This window comes from Misgurnus anguillicaudatus, chromosome 22 (genome assembly GCF_027580225.2).
Source record: "Misgurnus anguillicaudatus chromosome 22, ASM2758022v2, whole genome shotgun sequence".
Classification (NCBI taxonomy): domain Eukaryota; kingdom Metazoa; phylum Chordata; class Actinopteri; order Cypriniformes; family Cobitidae; genus Misgurnus; species Misgurnus anguillicaudatus.
The window spans coordinates 53,273,574-53,286,284 of record NC_073358.2 but is presented as its reverse complement, the minus strand read 5'-3'; the positions used below and the strand labels follow the sequence as shown (position 1 = coordinate 53,286,284).

Genomic DNA, 12,711 nt, shown 5'->3' with positions numbered 1-12,711 from the left:
CGCGTCTGCAGCAGGCGCTTGTTTTGACAAGACACGTGATGCACACACGATCTCTCGAAGTGCAGGACACATATTTTGAAAAAAGGAACCACACACATGACAGGCTACATACATGTTGTGATGAACTTTGCATCGAGCGCCCTCGAAAAAATAAGTCACCGGCCGCCACTGTTGGGGAGAAACCACATTGTGTCATTTTAATAAAAATATATTTCTTAGCTATGTGAAGCACTGTGAACTTGAGTTGAATATATGTAGACAAAGTGAAAGCTGCCTTGGCTCTCTCTCTCTCTCTCTCTCTCTCTCTCTCTCTCTCTCTCTCTCTCTCTCTCTCAAACCCCATTCACACAGACCTTTAGTCCCAGAAAATACCCGTAAAATTGCCAGAAAAGCTTCTGTGTGAACGCAAACACGTATCGTAAATCTTTTGGGATCGTTGACGGGAAGAGGACCTAGTCAGATACACGGAAAACCCTCTGTGTGAACAAAAATGCCAAAAATAATAACAAAAATGCCTGCGCGTCATCCCAACCAGATATATGGTTCAGCTCCTCAAAACAAGGGTTTTTAAATGCACATTAACAGTCATGATGAGAAATGTCTGAGAACTGTATTAAAGCAGAGATCATGGAGCTCATCAAATATCTACACTGAAGCTGAGATCATTCACCAGCACAGAACGACGCGTCACGCGCTCCTTTATAGTCTCATCAGAAACAAAAATGCACGCGAGTGGTTTCTGGAGAGAGAAATAATAAATAATATGCAAAGTTCAGACGCTGCGTAGAAGATAGTGCAGGACTTTAAACAGGTCACGTGTCTTTCCGGGACCTTGCAGATGCCGGCAATCATTGGCAGTGTGAATGAACAAAAAATCCAGGATGCATTTTCCGTGTATTTTCTGAAATGTTTGTGTGAAACGGGCTTCAGTCTCGCTCTCTTTCTCTTTCTGTGCTGTCAACCAAAGGCAATTTAACTAACAGATATTTTTTCACCTAATAAAAGTTGACAGTCAGGTAATGAATGCCTTTCACTTCTCACCTGAACCTTGCAGTCTCATTTTTTTTTAAAACTATATCCATCTATGAAGAACCAGGTGAGAAAGTGCACATATAGTGAAGTCAAGATAGTTTTAGAGGCAAACAGTAATTATAACAGAGAATCAAAACATTTCTGCCACATTCATTTCTTATTAAATCCAGATGTATTATTTTGTGTAATTTCAGATGGCAGAAGTTAAATGTGTGTAAAAATAAGTTGTGGTAGGGTGATAAATATAAAGAGAAATTAAATTAAAAAAGCCTTTATATAGATGTCATGACCAGAAGAAAAATCCCTCAATGGTTATAAAGTCTGTCTCTGCGGTGTAATAAAACGAGTCTCAGATCTGACTCTGTCCTGGTGTATTTGTACTAATGTTTGTATAATACTATATTCGTATTAAAGGGCCATTTCACCGATAGGAACATTAATCTTTATGGAAAGTGAGTCATATTTGTAGTCAAAATGTAACATAAATGTAGAATTTTGTGCCTATTTGACAGAGAAAAGACAAAATGTGACTTTAGAGCACATTTGTATGAAAAACTACAACTGCCACTATGCACCACAATGCACAGCTCTGCAAGCCACTCCCATTAATCGGAACACGGCTCAGACATGCTATTATGTACATAAATGCCACGTTAGTAAAACAAAGAAAATAGCCACCACCACTGTGTCTGACAGACACCAATCATGATTTACTTTTAAACGTGATGTTACATTGTGGTACACACAATAACACTCTGGTCTGGTGTGTAGCAAAGTCTTATTCAAACAGTAACGTGCAGTTTCAGATCCGCAGTACAAATGTCTTTCCAAGTACTTAAAAAAAGTGTATACATTTTAAATGTTTATTTAGTTTTACCAATTTTCTTTTTGTCTCGTGTTTACTGTAATTACATCTGTGTAATATCAGCCTCACTGCTCTCACAATGTAGACATATAAAACACCGCTCAGATATGCTATTGTGTATATAAATGCCACGTTAGTATAACAAAGAAAATATAAACACTCACTTTAGTCAGACGTCCGTTTATCCCTGCATCCTCCACACAAACGCGTCCCCTGCATAATATCTCCACAGACGCGCTGCCTCAGCTCTTGGAGCTTGTGCTCGTAAACCGAAACACGTCTTTAAAATAAGCACGCGACCAGAAACATTCACAAAACAAACGTCCATATCCTTATCTGATCCAGAAATGTTAAACCGAAAGCAAACGGCGCGAGTCCGTCCAAGCTTATATACTCCGCAGCGCGTCTGCTCGTAAACCGAAACATGTCCGTGAAATAAACGTTCCAAACGCGTGCAAAGTTCCTCTCCTACATAGAAACCCTCACCAAACAAACATCCATATCCTTATCTGATGCAGAAATGTAATAAAGCAAGCACACAGCGAGAAAACATGCAGTAGTCTGTCCAAGCTTCTCTACGCAGCAGAGGCCGATGGTTGCTGCGTCTTCACCGGGCTCCTCTATCCAGCCGACGCCCAGGCTCCGGCTTCTCCTCGGGCTTCTGTTCCTACATCTGCCTCAGCTCTTTGCAGTATTGTGGCTCATAAAGGTGCAATGCACAGCGGATTAGAGCATCACGCTTGTAAAATCACCCTCTTCCATGTAATATTGATTAACTTCCACTGTTATTGTAACATGAATTCTGGCTCGCTCCACAACTTCTGTTTAGCTTAGCTTAGCATAAAGATGGCGGCTGGTCGTTTTTTTTCGGTCTGTGTTCGTATATTTTCGTAAGTCCCACCCACTTATCTGTAATTGGTCTGAAGCGTGAGTGGGTCCCACCCATAGCCCCCACCTTGGAAAAATGAGGAATGAGTGTCTGTAGTCTTTCACACTCAATAGAGATACAGGATTTCCTTCTTTCAATGACGCAAAATGACGATTTTTACATCATTGAAAGAAGGAAGTGCCTCACTGAAATCAGTATTTCTCCCCTCTCAGGGGAAACTGAGGGAATGGTGCACGATAGTGATGCGCGGGTCGTCTCGTAACCCGCGGGTAACCCGCGGGTCGGGTTGGGGCGGGTAAAGAAATTGTAACTTTAATGCGGGGCGGGTTGGGGCGGGTCATTAAAAACAAAATTAAAAAACGTATATGTTGCGTCTAATTCCCTGTAGCATATATATTAAATATTTGGTAATATATATTTTTACATTTAATTACGTTCTTTGATAAGGTTAAATTACGTAGGCCTATGTGGCAACGTAACTTCCGCAACGTAACTTGCGCAACGTAACTTGATATCCCCAAACCTTTGACGTCACGGAAGCGCCAAGTACGTTAGCTCCACTGGCTGCCAGCCACAACAACAAAACAAACGGAGAATTAAAAGATGAAAGACGATCTGCAGGAGAAATTAAGGTAGGGAATTTGTGAATAGATAATACAAATGCTGCTTTTTTGTGTGGTGATCTACTTTTAAAATGATAAAGCCGACAAGTTCTACATGCTAAAAACACTTTAAATGCGTGGACTTTACTGCATATATCTCTACATTGGATTTAGGGATGTCACCATTACTCTATTTTCTTGAGGAGTTAAAAAAAATCCTGGAGCACATGTCGAGTACGGTTTAAAATAGCGGAGATTTAGTGAAACAAACTTGAAGGAAAATTACAATAGTATCAGAAGCATATATCAGCACAACGCTGCCTCTCTCTCTCTCTCTCTCTCTCTCTCTCCCTCGTTCGCTCGCTCTCGCGTGCTTCAGCTCGTGCATGAAAGCAAGAAGAATGCGATGCAATTGCATGCTTGTAAATTTCGGAAGTTTACACGACTGAGCTGCAGCGGCAGGCATAAGATTTATAAAAACACATATGAGAAGAAAGGCACAGCAACTCAAAAAGACTTAAGTGTTTCACAATTACTCATAATGCCAATATTCCGTGGAGGCATGAAGCAGCATGACAATACACAGTTGACTTTTGTGCGATCTACCGGCATTGCCTTTGCGATCGATGTATTGGACACCCCTGGTTTATCATTATCCTATCTCTATATTAATATGACCATGCTGGTTTCTATGGCTCATTGGTGTATGTTGTTGCCAGTTTACAGGGCGATGTAATCTAATGGCTGTTTCCAAGCACTCTTAGGCTGAAATAAAGCCTCTTTTTATTTACATTAAAAATGCCTAATATGTCTATTTTAATGGTCGCGGGCGCGGGGCGGTGCGGGTTGTAAAAATAGATACAGTGTTGCGGTGCGGGTTGGGGCGGGCCAAATATTTCATAAAAGCGGGACCCGCGGGATGGAAAAAACGCTGACCCGCGCATCACTAGTGCACGACCATTCAAAAACATGACTGGGGTTCTAACGGTACAAAGCTTAATGCAAATGGGTGAAGTGTCCCTTTAATCAAACACATCTGTAAGTCATGATACTGGAGTGAATTGAACTGTGTCTGTGTTTTGTTTGGCACACAATGTTTCCAGCAGATATCTGGGCCAGGATTTGTTGTGAGTAATAAAAGGTTGTGAATTGCTGTTGAAGCTTTGCTATTTTTAAAGCACATCATTAGAGAAACGTGACAGCTTGTTGTTTTCTTCGGACTGTGAGATGTGTGAAGAAGTCCTGTACTTCAACAGCTGTTAGATTCTCATGTACTGAACAAACTTAACTCTTTAATCTTGAATGTTGTTGACAGTAATGATGAATATCTATATTACTCATAAATGGCTGTAGAATTAAACTGATCAGGAGGCTTTGGGTGAAGCAGCAGACGTTCATCACAGATCAATAACAGTTAACTGCAGACCCACATATGGGAAGAAAATCAAAGAGTTAAGATGTTGAGAATGCTAACATAAGATCCTCATGTTGATTGTATTTATTCATGTTTACTGTGCTTTATTGTGATGACAAAAGATGTGAGTCTCACTCAATGGGCCCATCAGCAATGCAGCGCACAATGCAAGTGTTTTTTGCTAGTTTTAATCCGGCGCAATGATCATTTTCACGTTTAGCGGCAAGTTTTTTAAATACCAAATGCATTTGTGCCCAATTTAGCGCCCATGGGCGTTCTGGTCTGAAAACCAGCCGTGTGTTCAGGCGCATTGTTGCTGTGTTGCTATTTTAAGGAAACTAAAATAGACTACACCATTGACCAACATGACCAATGTGTGAACATTCATGAATCAGAGTTGAATGACTCTGATCTCACTGATGACATCTCACTGATGCCACGCCCATCTCACTGATGACACGCCCATCTCACTGATGACACGCCCATCTCACTGATGGAATCTCACTGATGACACGCCTATCTTACTGATGACACGCCCATCTTACTAATGACACGCCCATCTCACTGATGACACGCCCATCTTACTGATGGAATCTCACTGATGACACGCCCATCTCACTGATGACACGCCCATCTCACTGACACGCCTCTGTTTCTGCTTACAGGTGGCAGTTTACCCAAAGCACAGGTGAAGACAGCATCACTGGGGCAGGCTGGGAAGGCGAGGTCACCGTTATTGCCCGTGTCAGTGCCGACAGCACCAGAGACAGCTGAAGATGGACAGAAACAACCCGACGACCCAGCGAGTGTAAGTTAGCAGCAGCAGAATCACAGACTAACACTGAACATTAATCATCATCATCAAACACTCATCAGGTCCTCGTGCACACAGGACAACTCTTAAAAATTATAACACTTTCTCTCTTCAACAGTTCAAGCAACAGATTTTTTTTTCTTTGTTTTAAAAAGAATTATTCATGGATGTAAGCTTCAGGTCTCTGCCTCCACTTTAGTCCTTTTATCAAACATTTGTGTTAAACTTTTTTTTTATTGCAAATTGTTGAAAAGGCCAATGAGAGAGCGAGATGCTTAATATTAATTTGGAAATAACCTGGTGTATTACCTCAGAGACGAGTGTGAGATTTTCATAGTTTATCGGGACAGACGGACCGATGGGATACATGAGGTGTCAGGTGTGGAAAGGTCAAGAAACTTCTCCATCAGACAGATTTCAGTGTAATTGGAGCGACCTTTATCCTGTCAGAGCTCGTAAACAAACGGACATCCATCAGACGCTTCAGTGCTTCCGTAGGAAAATCTACAAAAAGCTAATTGGACGCTTCTGTGTCTTACATTAAAATTTCATTAGATTAAATATCAACTAGAACACAACTAACTTCTTTAAATCAGCAGGTGTTCATGTGTTTGTCAGTCCATGTATGAAGTCAGGCGTCCTATAGCAGAATGACAACATTCACATTATAATCTTAACTATAACCATAACTACGTTAGTGTCCACACCACTGGATGATAAAGATAACTTTATGCCAATTTGTTTGCTATGCGCTGTACTCGTGTACATCATTTACCTTCAATGGCATATTTCCTTTAATAAAAACGCTTGTAATTGTTGACATGTCATTAAATGTATAAATCTGCTGTTCTTGTTGCATTTATACAGCGGCTATAAAGTTAACCATGCAGATGTCCATAACTCTAAACAGTTCATCCAGTTTGTGTAATATAATAATATCTGACCTTTAGGCATAGTCAATGTAGTACAAAGAAGGCTAAAGGGGATCAGCCATTCTCTATTATAACCCCAAAAATGTGAGATAGTCTGCCAAATAGCAAATTTGCTGGGAGTTTTTTTGCAACTTTTTTTTGCAAATTTGTTTTATTTTGCTTATAAATGTGTTTGGTAAATTGAGGTTGGATTGGGCTTGGTATGGTTTGTGCAGCACTTTGGGCAACACAGTTTCATTTAAATGTGCTATATAGATAAATAAGTTGAAGTTAGTAGAAAAAAGCATTAGATAATTTAAAGGTGGAGTGCACAATGTTTGAAAAACGCTTTGGAAAAGGAGACGGGCCGACTACCAAAACACACTTATAGCCAATCAGCAGTAAGAAGCGTGTCTACTAACCAACATCCTTGCCGGGTTGCGTATGTGTGGGGCGGGTCTATCAAAAGCAGGTCTAGATTCTGATGGGGTAGTGGCGTGTTTGTTTAGGTGATTTCAAATATCAACATTGGCTTTCAAACATCATGGACTCAACAAAACTTGAGGTAATTTTATGTTATGAAGCTCAGCTTCTCCACAGTGTCATCTGTCTTTTAAAATGCACGTGCACTTAAAGTTGAAATAGATTTGATTGGCTGTCATTGCTTTATCATTCATCAGTTGGGGAAAAAATCACTCAAAGTGATCCCAATGATATTTTTTATTGTATCTTTATCGTTATATCGTTGTGGTGTGAACTCTGCTATTGTCTTTATATAAAACGATTTTTTTTAAAACGATGTTTTTGTATAGTTAAAGTTATCTTTATAATATGACCAGCCCTTAAGTCATCACATAGACACCATCCACAATATATATATATACACAGTATTCAGTTTATATTGGTTTATTAGGGTGACAAACATCTTTTCATGAAACACTTTTCATCGTTTAGTGTAAGCTGCTGTGATGAGATTGTGAACAGTGATACGTGACTGGAGGATATCTGAATAAATGATGTCATCCATCAGAAAACATCTGCGTGATTGATAGTTTCATTGATCTGAAAGAGGAAAACAATGATAAGGTCTGACAGAACTGAAAACATTCATAGATAAGCAATAAGTGATGAACTAACCAGGATAGATGTCAGTGTGCTTCTGCTTTTAAAACAACACCAGTTTGACCTTTTACTATCAGCTCATAACACCAGTTTACTTTCATCAGTTAGCCCATAAAGAGCTCATGTTTTATTTGACTAATGGTTTTCTCACACTGATGCTCTCTTTCTCTCTCAAATGCTCTTAAATGTGCGCATCTGTTCAGTTCTAATGTCAAATGATGAAGGGATGTCATGGATGTTGAAATGAACGCTGGTGTGTTTCTTCTGCAGGTGTACGAGCAGGACGATCTAAGTGAACAGATGGCCAGTCTGGAGGGTTTAATGAAGCAACTCAACGCAATCACAGGTTCAGCTTTTTAACAAACACAGAGACGTCCGACACCGCAGAACTCCAATCCCTGCCGAGGATCCCGACGCCTAGATAGAGAAACTCTGGAGACTCGCTCATCCGTATAAACCCTGAACCTGAACTCAGCAGGGAAAGTTGTAGCGTCGGACCGTTGGAAAATCTCTCTTTTCTAGCGTTGTTTGGAATTTTATAGTGGTTTCTTCTCACAGATCTCATGGGTTTTGCTGGCTCAGTCTTCAGCGCTGAAGCCCATCAAATCTCCTATCAGTGCACGGATCAGATCCACATACGGGGACCGAGAGAATTTTAGGAATCCTCACTGAAAATCCCGCATCGATGGACGTATAACCAGGATATTTGGGAATGATGATCACGGCCCTGGATGACTCTCTGTCACGTTATCTTATAAACTCACATCATTGACATCTGAACACTTTCTTACTGCCAAGATCCCTTAAAACACTGAATTATATATTCTTACCTGTTTCTTCACACTCTCTTCTTAGTTTTTCACTGTGTTTAAATTGTCCATCCAGCATCAAAGATTTTGAAGTCTTTTACGTTTGGTTTGTAGACATGTGTTGTGAACAAGACTCACTTTGTTACAAAAACAGTATAATGTCTATATGGTATATTTTTACATGATGGTGTGTTGAATGAATTTGAGTTTTCAGAAAGACGAGCGATTCACGTTCATGCATCATAAATCCAATAGAAAGAGACGCTGCTTTGTCCAAATCACTCGTATTTTACCTTCTTGTCTTTTCTGTTTGCATTTTTATGAGGAAGAGACATTTTTTATGTGCCTATATATTTTATTTATTCGCGGTGTGAAAATGTTGATTTCTGCTTATCGAACACAAAGAGAGAAATGAAGTGAGAATGAAGTGAGCAGGTGTTGTGTCATGAAGAGACGTGTCTATATTTTCATATGTTTCTTGTATGTTGTACATGTGTGTGTTTTCATGAAGATCAGATCCCTGTAGCCACACATGATGATATTGTGTGATAGTCTCTGCCTGGTGTGTTTTTTACTCTACAGTTCATGGACGTCAGGGACTCGGGTTCAGGTGGGATGGGATGGGCGGTGGTTTTTTACTAATATATTTAATATATGATTTCAACTTTTTTGTTGGCAGACAGTGTGATTTATTTCTAGAGGTTTTATTTCGCTCAGAAGGAAGATTTACTTCACTATGATAACAGATGTGTGGTTCTCTGTTAGGTTTCTATGTTACACATCAGAAGATACTCTTCCTAGTCGTCTTCACTCATCCTCATGTGGTTCCAGACGCTCGTCTTCTCTGTGAAGCAGAAAGAGTTTTTTTTAAAAATCTTCTCACAATCTTTAAAATGGTTTAGAGGATGAATGAACACCATCACGTGTTAGTAAAGTTTATTCCATACATCTGAACTGGCACAACATGCCTAAACTGGCACTGCCCTGTGAGCTTGACACCTGGGTTTACTTCAATATTTTGCTTTATCACGACAGACAATATGTCATTGAGAAGGTCTAATAATATATTTTTCAAAACCTTTTAGCAGCAATAATAATGCAGTGAAAGTAATTTATTAATTTGTGACAAGAGTATGCAGCAAACCAGTGACACCTAGTGGCTGTTGTTGGTAAAACCCCTAAAATTGTAACACTTATCTTACTTTTTATGATAATTTTATGAATAAAATATCTAATTTATTGCATTCTTTATATTTATTACAATAAATGTAAACTGCTTTAACATTTTTTATTGAATATTTTCACCTCCAGACACTTCTGTGAAAAACTTTCAAGTGTCTTATTTAAAACAAGACCAAGATTAGGCTTTTAGAGCCAAAACATGCCAGAGATTAATTTGAAGGTGTGCATCGCCTTTTCAGCCCCGTACTCAAAAGGTCTGCGCCAGGTAAGGGGCTTAATGTGTGATTATTGGATGTCAATGATCATGTGATGGTGTGCTTGCCTTGTATTGAATGAGAAAGATTTCTTTGTGTTTCACAGAAGCTAAAGATTCATACTGAAGTGAAGATTTGTCTCATTCAGTCTCTTCAGACAGCTGGATTATGTCTGTGGATTCAGTGAATGATGGGATTGATTTAACACTGACATCATTGAGATCTTGAACTGATGTGTAATAGAAACACTAACAGAGTCAGTGAACGATTAAACTTTGACCCCTAACAAAGATCAAAACGATGATGAAAGATCCCACGCTGTTGATTTTAGTTCAAATACAAGATGAAGAATCACGCTTACGTGTCTTTTGACTTGAATCTTAAAATTGTCTGATTTTAGCGTTGTTAACCAAATTAGAGTAGTCGTTGAAATACAAAAGAAAATTTTCCATGTGAAGGGAGAGAGGGGTGTTGTTGAAAACACAAACCTCCAGACTGTTTCTACCCATGATGTTGTAATACATTTGCTGGTTTTGTAATGCACTGTAGAGCAGTCCAATGTTCCTTTTTATAGAGAAATGTTATTTGAATGGTGCATTCTTTTTCTTTCATAATAATAAAGTTTTTGATAATGAAAAGTGTAGAAAGTTTGATTTCATTGTCAAATAAATAAACTGAATTTCTTTTGTTTTTTTAAACAGACTTGAAGACCTTGGGCCTCATTTATAAAATACTGCATAGAAAAAGTCTTTAATTTAATCTTACAATCATTTCTCAAAAGCGTTCACATGTGACTCATAAAATGAATGTATGCACAGAAACCACACAAATCCCTTTCTTTCAGATGTGGAATAAATCACAATGATCTTAATCTTGAATTGATGTCATTGACATATAAAAGAGCACCTGTCACTGTTTGAATCCTTTTCGAGAAGCAAGAATGGCTTATATTTACAAAAACCTGCAGCAATCGGATGCCATGAATGTTTGTGTACGCACACTTTACCATCAAATCTGTACATACACACGCTTTATAAATGAGAGCCATTGTTCAATGCCTTTATTACCAGAATGACAGTGAATTTGGCAACACCGTAAATTCTAGTTGAGTCCATCCTTCATTGTTTTACTAAGTCTGTATTTGAAGGAATAAATCCATCTCACTGTCCTGATAGTTTCACAGTTATGATTACTGCAATGCTTCACTTTTTGATTGATTAGTCAGAAAATGATTTTGAAGTGAAAGCGGATGAGAAAATAATTGTGCCAGAAAAGATGAGAGTGTAAATGTAGTGAAACGCAGCAGATTGTTTACAGCACAGTTGTAGAATAGCAGCTCAGGGCTGTAACATATGTGCTCTATAATGAATGCCATGAAGGACATATGCTTTACCAGATGCTTCAGCTGCTCTAATGACATTGTGTTTATCCTGCACCTCTCTACTGAACAACATGTTGACCCGCCTGTAAGTCACCTCGCTGTATCATAGCACACACACACACACACACACACACACACACACATATTCAATACAACCGTATGTGTTCATTCAAATGAAAGATGATTTATTCAGTTGTTATCTCATTGCAGTGCATTATTGGATTGATGTCGTTGTGCAAGAAAACATTCAGAGAAATCTTTGGTGAACTGAAGTTGTTTTAAAGTGGAGCTTCATTACGCTGGATATCTCATCTCTGATGTCTTAAACTTCATCCTGATGACCAACATCACTTCAGGTTACGAGTCAGCAGGTACAGAAGTCTATTGCTCTTGTGTTTGTCTTGATGTGTATGAGGTTTATCTCATCATGTCTGATAGTAATAAAGAACTGGATTTATTCATCTTCTCCAGAAAATGTGAACCACGCAAAACTCTGTTGCTTAATGCATTCTGGAGCATTCCGACGCTCCGATAAACATCTGTGTGAAACATATCATATATCTTTCCACTTTTTAACACCTACAAGCAATTCAGGAGAACTGAACACAAACCAGCTGTGATGTTAGCGTCGGTTGTTTATGTTTGCCCACATATGCGTCTGATATCCCTTTCTCAGGACTTTACTTGATCTTCCATAATCGATACGAGGGGTGCAAAAATATCTCTTTTTGACTCCACTAACTGCCTCAAGCAAAACTCCTGGACGTCTTTTAGAGTCTATGCTGTGAACTTCACATATTTTTGAGAATTCAGTGTTTAGCTGATCATGATAACAACTCATTATTACCCACATGCACACAACTGCTTATCTTCCTCCATAGAACGTCAGAGCTTTGTTTTTAAAAAAGTTGCCACCATTTTTTTCCATTTTCACAATTTTTAACAAAGTTAATGACTTCCAGAAAAAAGAACAGCCCTTCTGCTTTCAAACTTTGTGTGTCAAACTTTGAAAAAGTTTTCCTCCTACCTTTATTTTTTCTCTTTTTATCATCTCTCAAATATGGGTCGGTTTCTTCAAAAATACCAAAGTTTGAGCAAAAAGCTGAGATAATTGAGTTTTTTGAAGGACTTTTGATAGAGATCAGATTCTGAACGATGATTAAAACATTCACAGAGTTTAAACTTTGATGTGAGGAGTTGCTTCCGGGTTTGTAAGAGTTGGGTAAGAGCGCCACTGGGTGGATAATAGCGGAAATACGGATTGATGGAAAAACTCGTCATTGGCAGAAAAGCGTTTTCTCTTACTTGACGAGTTAACTCATTAAAGGTGGGGAAAGAGTTAATCCTACCAATTCCTACCAATACTTCAACTTAACAACTACTTTACTAAGTATTAATAAGCAGTAATTAGGAGTATATTGATGCAAAAGTAGTTA

General features: G+C 38.8%; 1 protein-coding gene across 5 annotated transcripts in view; it reads left to right on the top strand.

Moving 5' to 3' along the window:
* The window catches only part of dcc (DCC netrin 1 receptor), a 252,392-nt gene extending 242,315 nt beyond the window's left edge, over positions 1-10,077 (top strand). For all 5 annotated transcript variants that reach the window (XM_073860302.1, XM_073860301.1, XM_073860300.1 and 2 more), the window contains 2 exons: positions 5,468-5,610; positions 7,920-10,077. In XM_073860302.1, the coding sequence (XP_073716403.1) occupies positions 5,468-5,610; positions 7,920-8,009 (233 nt within the window). In that variant the 3' untranslated portion in view covers positions 8,010-10,077. The remainder of the gene's footprint in view (positions 1-5,467; positions 5,611-7,919) is intronic.
* The last annotated feature ends 2,634 nt before the right edge of the window (positions 10,078-12,711 follow it).